The sequence below is a fragment of the Myripristis murdjan genome, chromosome 6 (assembly GCF_902150065.1).
Source record: "Myripristis murdjan chromosome 6, fMyrMur1.1, whole genome shotgun sequence".
NCBI lineage: Eukaryota > Metazoa > Chordata > Actinopteri > Holocentriformes > Holocentridae > Myripristis > Myripristis murdjan.
This window is the reverse complement of record NC_043985.1, coordinates 13,217,082-13,233,174: the sequence shown is the minus strand read 5'-3', so window position 1 is coordinate 13,233,174 and position 16,093 is coordinate 13,217,082. Positions and strand designations below refer to the sequence as shown.

General features: G+C 43.7%; 1 protein-coding gene across 6 annotated transcripts in view; it reads left to right on the top strand.

The window, feature by feature from the left end:
* Positions 1–235: 235 nt before the first annotated feature.
* The window catches only part of LOC115360241 (CUGBP Elav-like family member 2), a 32,107-nt gene continuing 16,249 nt past the window's right edge, over positions 236–16,093 (top strand). The window contains exons 1-5 of one of the 6 annotated variants that reach the window (XM_030052991.1): positions 236–477; positions 10,734–10,930; positions 13,505–13,587; positions 15,275–15,323; positions 15,915–16,049. In XM_030052991.1, coding sequence (XP_029908851.1) covers positions 365–477; positions 10,734–10,930; positions 13,505–13,587; positions 15,275–15,323; positions 15,915–16,049 — 577 coding nt within the window. In that variant the 5' untranslated portion in view covers positions 236–364. Of the gene's footprint in view, positions 478–2,894; positions 3,224–3,758; positions 3,883–10,733; positions 10,931–13,504; positions 13,588–15,274; positions 15,324–15,914; positions 16,050–16,093 lie in introns of those variants that run through there. The other 5 variants (XR_003928319.1, XR_003928320.1, XR_003928321.1 and 2 more) reach the window with 5 other exon arrangements.

Here is a 16,093-nt window from a genome sequence, read left to right as displayed (position 1 = left end):
CAACTGTGCCAATGTTTCTCCTAATTCGCTCCAATCCGACAGTGGGAATAAACCATCCATGTCCAATTTCCTGAAGTTTTCCTAATACGGGTGTCAATTAGTAGAAGAGTGCTACTGTGGCCACAGCTTTACAGCTTGCAAACTGGGCTGCCGCAGGCAGCACAATGCATTAGCGCACGATGAGCTGTCAGAGAGGATTATTTCAGCCACGCCAGTCAGCGAAGGGGGTGGGCGCCGCTCTGCTGCACTAAACCGAGGAGAAAGAGGGGGCGGGAGACAGAGAAAGGGAGAGAAACACACAGAGGAAAGAGAGGAAAAGAGAAGAAAGTGGCCATTACACAAGGTGGATTTTTCCAGAGCACCGATGTTGGAACACTCTTCTGAGCTGGCCCTGGTGCAGAGTTTGTACGTCAACAGCATGCGCTGTCCCCCCTCTGCGGCCGGGGTGTCTGTCAGGAATGAGGACCTGCCTATGAGGTACGTTGGGGTTGGCCCCTCATTGAAATCTGGGCTGGCTTTTGTGGAGCTGCTTGTATTTGTGATGCCTCTTTGTCTGGGCTGGATATTGTTATAGGATGTATTGTTTCCAGTTGAGGCATTCTCCCATGCTGTGTGTGTGGGTAGGGTAGGGTAACACTAGTGCCTCTCTGTGTTTTTTTTCTCCTGAGGAAAACAGAGACCATATATTCAAATCTAATAAATTTTCATCCAAATCAGTCTGTTCTTAACTTTATAAAATTATTTAATCAAGGGTTAGTCATATATCTTTGAATCTCATACCATTTTCAGATTAAGTTTAGATTTTAAAAAAAATGATGCTGAATTGCATTTTCATGTAATTTAATCTAAATACTTCTATCTACTCTTTTTAAAGTTCCACTGGGACTCAGGTACTTGAATAGATTATAAATTAGGCGAGAGACATGGATGTGTCAGTGATGCAGGTCTCCAAATCACACAGGCCACTGACAAAAAGAACTGGACTGAGGCTAGAAGCCCACTGAACACAACGCAGGCCTAGCTATACCGTCTCAGTCACAATCAACATGAGATATATATTACCTTTGAGAGAGGACAAGAAGGGACATTTTCATCCCACAGGATTTGCATGTTACAAGTGATGAGGTAGTGTTACCATTTGTACTTGGTTATCTTGACGCTATAGTTTTTTGGAGAGTCCCCCCTCTCCATTTTGAGAGCGCTTTAGTTGGTCGCCATTCTGCAAATGCTTTCATGAAAGGCAGAGAGGAGGAAAAAGTAAGGCGACAAGTTCATGTTGGCATATACAAACAGAAGTGACATAAGCCACTGGGTTGCAGCTGACCTATTTTTACATGACCTGTTCTACAGTTGGCCAGGAATGGGTGCAAATTAAATGCTGGATGGACTGATGTGTGGGACTTACGTTCCGCTGCATGAGGAAAAACCTTTGATGTAAACAACAAAAGCATGGTACGTGTGGTGGATTATGATAGGATTACAATAGTAATAATCTGAGATTAAGAATGGGAGGCTTGCACTGGAAGGCGCCAACAACTAGGCCTAGACCCGCAGTCCACTCCAACAAACATCTTTAAGAAAATCCATGCAGATACACGGTAAACAAGAGAAATAAATTGGCATGATGTCATTATTTTCTTTAACGAAAGCATATTATGTACATGCCTACTTAAACAAGAGGCCAAATGGGATCCTAGTTACCAGAATTCAGTCCCTTTTGTAACAGATCTATTCAGTGAGATCCCCTGAGATCTAATTGAGTCAAAGAAGATATGTGAATGCTGCAGATGGGATGACATTATTGTATTTTTTCTCTGTTTTAATGAAACCTGATACTCCAGAGGCTTAGACTACCTTTTTATAGCCAGCCCCTCAAGCCTAATGGTAATGCATGTTACATATTGTACTTGTCTGCATGTATGTGGCAAAATAGGTCACATATCACATTATGCATACAAACCTCTTTTAGACTGTTTGGTGTAGCATAGCCTGCACGGGTGCCAGGTTGCCTTGATATTGCTATGGATACAAGGATTAAGTGGGATTTCATAAATGGGATATTTCTTAACACTCGCTATGAATAATATTTTTAGGTTTTGCAGCTGCTGAGGCAGTAATGAGTGGTTTGATAATTAGGCTAGCACCCCTGCCTCTCTGCTATGTCACAGTACTTGACAATGCCCGCCACCCCCAAAACCAAAACCACCACCTTTCTACTCAGTGTAGTAGAGGCCTCGCCCTGCAAGTCCAGCATAACAAAAGAAGATAGGCTCCCCTCCCCCAAAGGACACAACAGTCAAATACAAAAGGGAATATGACCTATGACCCTGGGGGAAAGCAAGACTCAATCAGGCAAGAAAAACTGCATTTTAACCATCTTGCTTTCACTTGTAATAGATTTACTGACCTCTCTGCTGCATCCAACCATCATGATTATATACTCAATTCAAAAAAACAGAAACAAAAAACAGACACGATTAATTTAGAGACCTGGGACAAGGGCACATGTGGAAATTTGAGAAAATGTATTACTGTTGATGGTAATGGCTGCTATACTGGACTTAAATGTCTCTCTGACTCCCTGATCACCTGGATTATTAGATCCTTGACTCGTGCACACAGACTACCTTACCTTCTCAAGAGCACGCGATAGGATCAGGTTACTCAAAAGGCATAAACTTTACATGCTTTTTTCTCTGAAGGGGCTGTAGGAACCCTATAATAAATCTCACCCACTATAGGGATATTAAAGGACATTACACTGATACCCATGGTAATAAAAACTACACTATAAACTCAGTGCTGAGTGCCACGGACACCCTATATATGTCCCTATAGGGAGTGATTTTGAGGCGGCAGTAAGCATGGTTTTCATACTTTTGTGAAGAAGCCACGCCTCTGATTTGCTGCAGCTCGCTGTGCAGTGTGACAGCAGCCTGGTTCAATTTATTTCAACTGGGGACGCGAGAGAAAATTAGATGGAGGAAGGAGAATAAGACGAACACCGGTGTGCTCTCCAGTCTCATGCCGTTTTGAAGACGCCCCCCGCCCTGCACCTGTTCTGCTCCGTCTGCTCGCCGCCCCGCAGGAGTTGAACCTCTTGCAAGTGGACGTCGCTTCTTCATTGTCTGATAGGCGTTGTTGTTTTGAACATGACTTCGGCGTACAACCTGGATTTCCACCCCCTGACTGAAAGCCGGTTATTGAGTTCGAGCGATACAATGTAAGTAACCTAACCATCGATTTGCCTTTGCGACCCTCCGCCCAAAACCTTAGCGTGCTTCTTTGTGGGGGAAAAAAGCAAACAACACAGCGTGCAGGGGACTTGGGAGTTAGCTAACGTTAGCTCAACTAGGAACTCGGATGCTAACATTGCTAGTAATGCTAGTCTAACGGGAATAATAGCGCACACCATACGCCCACTTGAACTTATACTAGTTGACCCAACTTAACTTAAAATGCAGCGAGAATAAACCGCATAGAAAGCGCATAGTCAGTGAATTTGGTGTCAACTCCATTGCCCCCGAGAGATCAGCTTCTATAAGGCGATATAAATTATTTATTACCAACATAACGATAACCAGTCTAGCGTGTGTGTGTGTGTGTGTGTGTGTGTGTGTGTGTGTCTCTCTCTCTCTCTCTCTGTGTGTGTGTGTGTGTGTGTGTGTGTCGGATATTAAGCGCGCTAGAATAGTCAAGTGACATGTGCTTCCGGAGATCACACGTTTCGGTATCAAACTAAAAAAAAAACAGCCTTAGTTGGGTAACCATATAACGACGGTCTCTTTAATTTACACACACAAACACGACACCCATCTTCTTGTGATTGTGCTGTAAGTTTGAGCTGAACAACTTCAAATCGACGTGCTCCGGATCGAAGGGGTAGGTGGCAGAATGGGCTTCATACTCAATATGCTACGTTTCAAAGGGAAGTTTATTGTCAACGTTGCGTTGGCTTGCCCGCACGGCCGCTCAAGTTAGCGTTTGCTGATACAGTTGTGTGATTTGTGTCAGTGTACATTATTATCATTGCTCATGAATTCCTTCAATTTGAACGGGGAAAAGCTAAAGGAGGCAAGTGGGGCTTCTTTGTAAGCAGCACACGAGCTAAGCTCGGCTCGCCTGGCGCACTCCCAGTCCCTCCCTGTCCGTTAGCAAGCTAGCTAACATCGTTAGCCACACAGTTTATGGATCGCTGTGGGTGCTCCATGTTGAATTTAGAGTGATTGCTTAACGACAGAAACACGTGGTTGCTACATTATTGAACCATTAATGGAAGTCTTGTGACAGAGCATGTTTAAAAAAAAAAAAAAATGAAGAAGAAGAAAAACAACCAGCAGGCACAGCGGAGCGTTTTATAACTCTGCTCTCTAGGCAAAGCGAATTTTGCTGAACAGCGAGCAGCACGAAAAACCCCAGCCTGCTTTCACAAGCTGTTTAAAGTCCATGTGTTTACAGTTTCAGGAATGCTATCTCTGTTTTGCGACGCAGTGGGCTTGGCCCCACTTTTTCCACACATACTTACACTTCTAGCAAAGTGAAGCATTTTACACCGGCTCGTTGTTCTCTATGACATTATTTTCAGTTGTATTATTTTGCAAATGTCTTTCTTTCAACCTTTCACATTATTTTAACTGGGTTATTTTGACATTGTGTTATGTTTCAACCGTTAATCATTTTTTGTTAATTCGCAATTTTGGTAATTCACAGTAACCAGATTCTGGTTACTGTGAATTGTCCCAGACTGTAAGTTAATTTCTTGCCTAAGGAATTATGATTATTACTATTGTGATCTGCTCCGTCATCCTTTAGCCAGATCTCTGATGACCTCAAATCAAGGAATGGTTGTACAAATTAATGGATTTGAAGGCATTTCTGGCAGTTGTCTGTATGTGCCTGTAAACCAAGCAGAGGAACTATTTCTTTCTTTCTTTTTTTTTTTTTTACTCATTGGTGAGGGATATCTTATCTTTTTGCTGTGGAAAACAGTAAGGTGTTGATTAGATCTGCGACACCCAGCTGTATTTGATTGATTCGTGCTGCGATTGGTGACACTGAGAACGACTATCTGGGCTTAAGCGTGATCCCTTGGCAGCAAACACCGGCACAGTGCTATGTCAGTGAGCTAAGCATCATGGTGATCCCTTTGTTGTGAACGGGGAGCTGTTGATCTGTGAGATGTGTAGGCTCTTGGCACCAGGTCCAGGGGCTGCTCAGGCCAGCTGTTCTGCTCTCCCGCCCTTTCACTGTGACGGCAGTGGTGGTGGGAGAGCGCCTTGCAGACAGATGTTGAAGGCTGGGAGCAGGAGGGCTCTGATCTGGTCTGTCACCTGTTCCTCTGCGCCTGCTGCTGGTGTGGTGCACCAGTGACCCTGTGTCTAATTAGAAGACCGTCTGGCCTACAGCAACATGCATAGCCTTAGTGTCCCTTATCATGTCCCCTATCTCTGATGTCGGGTGGTGTGGTCGAAGGTTGAGCAAACTGTCCTGCAAGTTTCACAAATGGACAGCATTGTGGGACGGGACGTTACATAAGATCAAATGCACATGCTGTGGTTCAGGAAATTAATGAAGTCAATACTGAACTTATGAAGTCAGTACTGTGTCAATAACAGTCTGTGCTACAGTCCTACTGAAACGGCACACTAACAAGCTATGGGATGTAATGATTTTATGCAAAATGGAGAACACTGAGCATAAGCTAATTACCTGTTTAGGCCAGCCTGCTCGTGACCTAGAAGTCAGCAGTCAATGTGTGCAGTCCACAAGAAGTGGATTCAGCTGTGTGGTTTTAAAAGATTTTCTCAGGCAGACAAATCAGAGCAGCGGTAGTGGACTAGGGGGAGTAGGTGTGTCAGCTGGGTAACCTTTCTCTTTTGGATAGGTGCCTAAGTGGTACAGAAAGCCTCTGGTCAATGAAAGGGCTACATGCTATTGACAAATAATCATACTGGGGTTATTTTGTTCTGTATTGCCAGATAAATTCCAGTGCAATATACAGACACAGATTTTTCAACAATTTATCAATATTTTAGATTTTTCAGCAGAAATTTTGATAAAACCTCAGATGTTGTTGCTTTATGTTTGCTGTGTTTGAATACAGTGGAAGTGTTTTAATCTGAAACTTGAATTAAAGGTCAGAAATTGGGCTTATTACCAGAATGTAATGTGTTGGAATCCATTTTGAACACTGAACACTCTGATAGCATAATTTCAGCCTCTTGCAGTTTTGGAAGTTGGAGTACTTCATCGTGTGATATTTTTATGTAATTGTGCAGCCCTGAAAGCTGTTGTAACACTCTTTGCATGCTTCCTTTTGGTAGGCACAGACTGAAAACAAAAATAACGTGCTTGGTAAGGTGTGTCCCGTATTCATTCAAGATGTCATGTAGTCTGTTTCAGGTTAGGATAATAGATGACTTAGTAAGTCAGAGCAGTAAGCCCACCCTGTCAAAGTAAGCAAGTTTAATTGCTGCTTTCAGTGCGCTGTTTGTCTCTTCATTTGAGATGCCTTGCTGTGGCTCTGCCTCTTCTAGTGAGCCCCGCCTTATGATTTGCATTCATGCTCTATCGGAGAGAAGTGTGACCACAGTTTATTTGGTTGGAAAGTGATGCTTCATATTTGACTCGTCGTTCACACCGGCTTTACCTCGCAACGTCATCTATACCCATCAGGGACACTCAGTGTTATTATGGAGCTAATGGGGCGGGCCTTGTCATCAGATGCTGGCCGTCTGTTAACATGGGGCCCATTCAGAGGCTGATTGAACATGTCTGTCTTCATCAGGGGAAATGCAACAATGAAATCAGGCCATATTGAGCTGAATTAGAGTTAATGCCAGGAGGAAAATGTCTTAATACCTTCTCATCAGAACCCGAGTGTGCTGATTAGGGGCCACCACTTGGTATGGAAATCAAATAATACGCAGTCCCACTTATGCTTTCCTGTTGGAGGTGGCATCCATCTTTGGTTGTTGTAGTTTTTTCAAACCTGTTTCACATGAATCAGAGTGACTCTTGAGTGCATTTAGTGAATTTTGTTAAAGGGTCCTACTGCAAACAGTGTGTGAGACCAGGCCCTAAGTGTTGAGGTCAGTTTGCAGGGTAAGCCTCTGTTTATGTCACACGGTTATTTTTATTCCAAGTTTGGGATCACTTATTCAGTCTGTCAGCAAATATTCTGCTTTTCTTGTGTTGCCCATTAGGTAGTGGAAAAAATAGATGTAGCTAGTGAGAGAGAGCCTTTATGTCCTACTTGACAGCTGTCAAAGATATTACCGAGGCATTAGAGGCATTCTAACTTTCTCTATCCTGCTGAAGCAGCTTATAGGGCCATTGGTTTCCTGAAAAAAGTGTCATGATTTTGTTGAGGGTATTACCAGTAAACAGCTGTTTTACTTGACTGATCTTCCTCTTTTTCTCAGAAGCATTATGTGCGTCCATGTGAACTTTGGCTTTTTTTTTTTTATCCTCAGTAAAGCATGACAGCCGTGTACTGCTGACAGGCAAAATAACCCTGAGGCAAGGGAATAAGTTTTAGTCTATTACCCAAACAGGAAGAGCCTCAGTAATGTGTGTAATATTGCCCCAGCAGGTCTTGCTAAGATCAATATTTTAATTACAACAGCATCATGATGGCGTAATAGAATGACATTCTAGGTAATTATAGTAACCATCAGGGTATATTAATGACAGGCATCAAAATAATGAATGTTAACTCCGAAGAGATGAATCAGATTGATCAAAGTCAACTCAAAGAGAGGAATTAGAGGTTACATTGCATCAGTTTTTGTGACAATTTGCTTCCACTAGGTCATCATGCTGCACCTCATGTTCCTTTTGACTTCCTGTGGTTGTAAGATCAGTAATGTCAACACCCACCTACAACGCTGAGTTTCCAAAATCATATGCCGCACTTGCCAAATTGGATTGCTTTCTATAATGGGATCAGCAAAGGTGTTACTGGCATACTTGTACGGTCAGAGCGCACCGACAGGGCAGACACATGGTCCTGATAAATCACTTGTTTTATGGGAGGTGCAACAGCAAGTATGCAACGATCTGGGCTCTGAATGACTTCTCAGCTGCTGCAGGGTGTCTCGGAGTGCCATGACCCGCCACATCGTAGGGCTGTTTCTGAAACCTCAGCAGAAGTCTTCTTCAGTGATATCTGGGAACATACGGCAGGGTGGTATAGGCCTTAAGCCACAAGGCGCATGTTCAAGCTCTTTGTGTTTGAAAGTATCAGTCCTGCTGAGCAAGATGGGCAGGGTCTACCAGCACCCCAGTCCTGTAGCTCACCTGTGCTTGGACCTGCTTTGAAGAGGCAAGCAAGAAATAAGAATAGCAATCAAGTGTCAAATCATACATAACTAATAATTGTGGGGCACAGCTAACTTACTAGCCATGCAGCAGTTCTTTCAGTAACCGTTTCGTAGATGTGTGCTAGAGGGTAATTTGCCTCTGAGACCCAGCTTTGGTCCAAGGCCTGACCCCAGGATCAGTTCTACTGTGCAATGTAAGAAGCACTCTGAATGCAAATGAATGATGGCTTATTTTTTGAATCATGTAACGATCCGGTTTTGATCCAAGTTTTGCCATTCATACAATGAGGTTGTATCAGAAGGGTGCTCGGCAAAATGGCGTCCGAGTGCCTTTTGGCAAAACTGGATAAATGGTGTCACACACCACAGTGCTGTGGCCCTAGTAGACGTTGCCTTCAATGTGTTCCAAAGCATCTCTGTGACTTGGCCCATTGTGCTGTAGAGGGAACGGTGAATAGTGTTCTCCAGCATGGGGGAACAATATGTGATTGTTTCCCTGCTGTGGTGAAGAAGCTGTAGGTTACTCCCTGTACCATCGCCAAAACACCCAAGGAAGAGATGGACCGCGAAATCACTGTCTGCTAACCAGCGATTCTTAGACATTTAGGGTGTTTTGACGTGTAGTGGTTGGGGCTGGTGGAGGGGGGGCAGTTGCCCCTTCTGTTTGTGGAGAGACGGTTTTTTTTTTGGCTGGTTGTTGTTGTTTTTTTTCCCTGTTTATTTCAATCATCATTTGGATTTATTGACAGCCAGCACTGGGCAAGTAGTACCGGTTTAAAAAAGGCAAACAAACAAACAAAAAAAAAACAATTTATAAAGACGTGGAGTTGCATTTCTGAAGAACAGAGGTTGAAGTGTGATCTGTCAGTATGTCGTTTAAGTCCTTTAGGGAGTTTGGCGTTTCTGCAGAGCGCCTGGGCTCTTTTTGTAAGAGATGGATGGCTCGTGTCCAAAGGTCTGTATGCGAAACTCTCTTTACTTTATTTAGTTCCTCTCTCTGTCAGTTTCTCTTTCTGTGTACATTCTTGTTAAAAGAAACTGGGGACTCTGTGTTGTGCCAGACCGATATCCCAACTTTAGTCCCATGGGTTTCATCTTATGTGTGCTCTTCCTGTGATCCTCAGCCCGGGTGCAGTCTGGTAGCACCGTGTGTACCGGGCGTGATGCCTTATGCTCAACATGATTTCTCTGTGTTCGGACAACTGTTGGATGGCTGCAGCTCCAGCCTTATGCCTAGTTTCTAGTTTGTTTATCCCTGTTGGGAAGTGTTTGTGTGCGCTTGTATTTGTGTGTGAACAATATAAAGGTGCCGCAGTTGCAGGTGTACTGGTGTTGACGGTCTGTCCCTGTGTCTTGCATTAAAGGAAAATGGCACCATTGGGATTTTGAGTTATCTCTATAGTATGCTACCCCAGACACAGTTTTTGTTTTTTGCATTTGGTTGAAATAGCAATCAAATTGGAAACCATGCCAACAAAAATATGATTTACTGCTTTTAGTTTAGTCATATGATGTTGTTGTTGTTGTTGTTGTTGTTGTTGTTGTTGTTTTTAGGAAAGTGACTTCCATGGCAATAAATGGAATGGCATGTAATTTGAAAATGTGCTGCATGAATGATGCAGTATTGGTACTGATAGCTTATTTGCAGTGTAAGTCAAATGATGAGTGTCAGGTGAACCCCCCCATTAGAAAGCATTCACTTGCGGCTCTTTTTTATTGTTCCTGACCTACATGGTAAATTATGTTTTTAAAATATGAATTATTGGGATCTTGCTCCAAAGTCAGACACCATAGCCATGCACTTGATAATGGTCAATAGATCATGTAAAAAGAATATGGTGAAGAGGCTGAGGGACAAAACTCAACAACACTGGTATTTTTCTTTTAATAACCCTGATAGTACTCATCTCTCCAATGCCGTCATGCAAAGTAGTTTTGAGCCACTCCAGGGAAGGCCTGTATTTTCATGTTGGTTGTGCTTTTTCATTTAGTTAATATAATTAGCTCCCCTTTATTGTCTTTCCCCTTTAACAGGGATGTTGAAGCTGACTTTAAGTACCACTGCACTGTCAGATACATTGTCACATTTTGATGTTCACTGTTGTTGTGTACCTTGTTACGGCAAGCTTTTCAATTTGTGTTTATGCTGTAGATTCACACCTGTATACATGCTAAATGTGCACAGTTTCACATTCTGAAATATGCCTTGGCAGGCAGAAAATTCATTACTACTTTTCACTGCAGCCCAAATATTAATCTCAGTTACATTATTGATGCATTTTGCTCTGTCTCCAGTGGATTGATGCAGTGATGGATATAGATTCTGTATTATATTTGTTTAAAATGACTCAAATGAGAATACTACAGATGCCTTTTTTCCTTTCTTCTCTCTCTCTCTCTCTCTCTTAGCAACGGCAACAGCAGCAAGATGAACGGGTCGCTGGAGCACTTGGACCAGCCAGACCCAGACTCCATTAAGATGTTTGTGGGCCAGATCCCAAGATCCTGGTCAGAAACAGAGCTGAAGGAGCTTTTCGAGCCCTTTGGAGCTGTGCACCAGATCAACATCCTTCGTGACCGCACCCAGAATCCCCCTCAGAGCAAAGGTGGAAATTTTTGTTATTTAAAAAAAAAAAAAAAAAAAAAAAATCATCAGATGCTTTTGTTAGTTTGTTTTACCAGTGAATTATTATTATTATTATTTTTTTTAGGACAGATTTAACACCCATTTGATGGTTTGGTTATTTTCCCAAGTGGCTTGTTAGATGGACGGAAGCTTTACTAGCATCTTGGCTGGTGACTGGTGTTAATTTCACATGTAACATACTGGAATAGGTGTGGTCCTGCACAATATATAAATCCCGCTACCACCATACATTGTTGCATTTCAACACAATACCCTTAAGCAATACACAGCCCTACCTGTGTGCACATGCAATACAGCTGTGTTTGTGCTTACTGATGAAGGGATGATTCAATTGTCTGTTGCATTTCAGGGTTAAAAAATAACACGCTTTTTCATAACCCTGCATTATGGAAATGTTCTTTTTACTTTGCTGTGCTGGTTTAAAAGTGGTGTTGGATAAAGGAGAGTGTAGGGAAGAGTGTTATTCGTCTGCAATTTTCCATTAAGACATCCATCGATGCACTCACCTTAGAAAACTAGAGTGCTCGAGTTGAGCGATTCAGTTTAGGTTGCAATTAGAGGAGACAGTGAAGTGGAAGCCTGCCGTCTGCAAAGAGCGGCAGAGTGCCACTGGAAGTGCCCAGTCTCCCGGAACTAACTGCAGGTGTATAGAGTAAAAGGCCGCTTCCTTCATGTAAATATCCTGAGTTTATGACGTCTCCCAAATTTCAATTCCCTCGACACTTGGGTGACTTGCTACGCTTCATTGCCCTAATACATCCTTGGGTTTTAATGTGGGGCTGCCTTTGATGTTGGAACTAAGCGTCTGTATGGAGTCTACCTGCCTCTGCCACCGGTTTGAGGGTTGTCACTTAGATTTGGCCAGGTAGGAGACGCGTTGTCTCCTCCTGAGTTGCGACACCTCATTCTCGCACTGTTCCAAGCGGTATCCTGGTACTGGAATTCACATGGTCAGTCTTAAACATAAATTCGCGTAAATCCAACATCACTGCCATATAATCCTGTGTGTGTGCTTTCAAAAGGGGACAAGTTGAATTCTCCTAGGGTGCTGATTATGCAGTGTGTGTATATATACAGCCAACATTGTGCGGTTCATTGGGAGGCTGAATAGTTCAAAGCCCCCTTTTTTAGCAGAAAGCCCTCCCCTGTTCCGAGGCGGAGTGTCAGCTGTGATGGCCCATTGACATGTTAATGCCATGTTAATGTATTCTAATAGATAATCTGGCCTGATCACAGCAGCCTTTTGGCTCGCCTAGCCTGTGTGAGGTGAATTCATTTGAACAGCAACCCCCATCCCTCCCTAAAATAATTTCCACTGCCCTCCTTCTCTCTCCTCCCTCCTCCCCTCTCTTGTTTCTTGCTAGGGAGCAGTAGTCATACCCCTGCTGGGAGAGCTGGGGGCAGTTTTATCAAAGAAAGCTAGCCTGACACCCCCTGGCCTATACTTTGTTTACACACCAGTTAATATGCCCTTGACACCCTCTCTTATGCCATCAGTCTTGCTTTTGTTTGATTCATTCATTGGAATCTCTCTAATCTCACTTCCATTTTTGTTGTTTGTTTTGCCACAAATGTATTGTAGAGCCGTCAAATTTGCGGGATATTTTTTTAGGTCACATTTACTGCAGGTTATGAAAAAATCATCTGATAACTATCGCGCCTCTCTGTTGGATGGTTTATTTAGCTCCAGTAAAGCGGAGGCGGGCTAAGTAGCAGAGAAAGAGAGCTCAGCTGGTTCTGAGAGAAGAGAGCAGCTCGATGCATATTAGAGTTCACCAGCTCTCCCTGCGGCCTGGGAGCTCCAGTAACAGCATAATACACACTATGTAGGTCAGAGACGCTGCAGTGCTCCACTTCTCCAGCCCAGTGAAACTGACAGGCTGGAACGCCACTGGCGGTCTGCTGGGACGGAAGGATGAGAGGCTTTTTTTTTTTCCTCCCCCTGCTCTTCTTTTCTCCATCCCCTCCCCCAATGCCTCCCTCCTCCCCTGACTCCTCTTCCTTGCTCTCCCTCCTGCTCTTTCTGCCTCTTTGTGCCATTTCCCTGTCTCTCGTGTGTGTGTGTGTGTGTGTGTGTGTGTGTGTGTGTGTGTGTGTGTGTATGTATGTATGTGTTTTTATGTGATTGTATTCTTATGTAATGCAGCACCTCCCACTTGGCATATGGGTTTTGTGTCCTGGCTTGCCTGCACTGTGTTGACCTGTCCACTGCACATCAGTTCCTGCTGACAGCTTTCTCACCCTATGGTCTTCTCCACAGCCATGTCACACCACAGCCTTCAACCATCTTATCTCCCATACTCTCACTGCGAGCCCACGTGCTGTGTGCACCATCTAACAGCCAGCAATATCATGTCACATGCTACGATCATGTGACATGTGGAAAACACTTTTATCCATTTACACTGTTTTGTGTTCTTGAGCAGCTGTGGTTTAACACATTTTGTTCTTACTGTGCCATGTTATTAATGCCTTTTTTTGTCTTGTTTCTCTCCCTCCCATTGTTTGCCCCCGTTTCTCTCTCTATCTGCAGGATGCTGTTTTGTAACTTTTTATACAAGAAAAGCTGCACTAGAGGCCCAGAATGCACTGCACAACATAAAGACCTTAAGTGGGGTGAGTAAGCACTGTATGGGCTGCTTTAGCTGCTTGAGCCCTTTTCACATCCGTGGTGCAGGCTGTGAGCTGTGTGCTGGCCGATAATGAGCTCTCAGCTCGCTGAACGCCTGTCTGGCCAGAGAACGCAGCGCAGCTAGCCATGCACCAACACCGCACAGAGGACTGATCTGAACCTCACCTCACTGAATTGATGAGCTCACAGTCCCAACACGTACACAGAAGGGTCAGGTAAAGTTTGCTTGTCCAGGGGGCAGGTTATTCACTGAAGTGCAGGACCCCAATGCCACAAAGTGGAACAAATTATTAATGCTTGCCCTCATGAATCATTGATGCAAATCTGCATTCTTATTTCCCACAGTTGGAAATAAAAAAGGAGGAGAGATGAGGTCTCATATCAGTGAAGCCTGGTCAGAGAGGGTGGGGTGTCTTAATTCCTCATCTGATTTATCAAGAGAGATTTAAGCCCAGTCAACTGGAACAAGTGTAATTGCTCGTTAAACCTTTGCAAATCTGCCCTACCTATAGCCCGTTTGAAATTACTCTCTTTCCAATCAATTAAATCAATACCAAACAACTGGTCTTCAATTAAATCAATAGCCTAGCTTATTGGAAAGGAGACATTGTCACTGACTTTACTGGTAAATATTGAAGCAGGTTGATAAATGAGGGTAGCAAGCTTGTGCACAGCCCTACTTCTTGCTGGAGGACCATCAATCAGGGAGACATTTCAAATAAAGTGTGCTCTGACAGCTCAGCTCTCAAACCCCAGTTCCCAGTCATGCTGTTACTGGCATTGACTGCAGTTGAGCGAGTTTGGTTTGCGTGACAGTGGAAAAGCTTGTCCCTGTTCTGCCTCTCTCCTGTCTGTGCCTCTCTCTCCTTGGTCAGTGACGCTAGCCAGTACCCATACAGAGCAGACCATCTGTCTGTTTCTCTTTAGTGCTTCTCAAAAAAACAAAAAAAAACAACACATTTATAACTACAGCTCACTCAACCACTTCATGCATAGATTTATCTCTCTTCTTGTTGTTGCTGTACTGCAGGTGAAAATGCTAAAAATGTATCCAGTCATTGTTCTGTAGTGCACAATGCATCCAACGTTTTATATTGGAAACAAAGGTGGCTGTTGTGCATCTACTTCCACATATAATCAACACGTTTCTGAAAGTGCCTGGGGACATAATATTCAGGTTGAGAGATATCAACTCAGATGGACCACGCCTTGTTATGCCTGTGAGGCGTGTGATGGGTAATGGGAAATGAAGTAAACATATTATCTCACACTCTATTATTAAAGCACACTGTACATTTAAAAGTGATACTGATGCAGCTTGCATGTTAACGATTTCTGCAAAATGGATCCCGTGAAGATGAGAGGTGTTGACAGGAGGAATCAATAAGTTAAATCACAAGTCTACACTACAGCAAGAAGTGAAATTGGATACTCTGAGAATTTGATCCCCATCATAAATTCGTAGACACTTCTTCCTCCCGGAGCTGAGGGAGGGATGATGGTGTCAGAGGCAGAGAAAGACAAGGGGCAGAGAGGGAGGGATACTTGAAGGTGTGAGACCCTCAAGATGAGAGATAAAGAAGCCATACGCCTGTTTTGTCAATGATGGCACCTGGGGACAGCCACATATCGACACATGCAGTGTTAACTATGCTTCCGGCCTTTTTTCAGATGCATCATCCTATCCAGATGAAACCTGCCGACAGTGAGAAGACAAACGGTGAGTGAATGTAGTGTGACACCGGACAATGTGTGTGTCAGCATGTTGCCTACGATGGATACATGCATGACATCTTCCATGGAAGAGTCGCAGGATTGTTCGATTTTGCTTAGATGAATTGAGGGAGAGGGGTGTTAGTGGAGGGGAAAATCTGGATTGTGTCAATATTTAACGCCAAGATGAAGACCCAAGCATGACTTAGTTCAGGGAATCTGCAGCAAATACACAATTTCTATATGGTGTCAGGGGTTAGGAGGATTAAGGGCTTTAAAAGGCACGAAGGGGAGTCAAGCAGGTACAGAGGATTGGGTAGAGAGCATAAATAGATGATAGAGCCGTCATCTGTCTAGAGAGGTAGAGACTAAGGGAAACAAATGAAGCTGCAAGTTGGAGAGATTTGTACAGCAGGCTGGCACCTTGAGTGAGAGCCAGACAATGTACCAGCATGACAAGAGGAGAGATTGAACAAGAAAAAAAATGGAGAGGTTGAAGATTCAGTGCCTGATGCAGTCGCCATTTTCATAGCTCTATAATTGTTTGGCTTTCACTTAATTCCCCATTCCCATTGTCACTCTTTTTTTTCCCCCCCAGCCGTGGAAGACAGAAAGCTCTTCATTGGAATGGTTTCAAAGAAATATGGGGAGAATGAGGTCAGAATGATGTTCTCGTCTTTTGGGCAGATTGAGGAGTGCCGAATTCTCCGGGGACCAGATGGCCTTAGCAGAGGTGGGTGTGCTCTCAACATAGCTGCAGTATTCCCAGTCTCACAA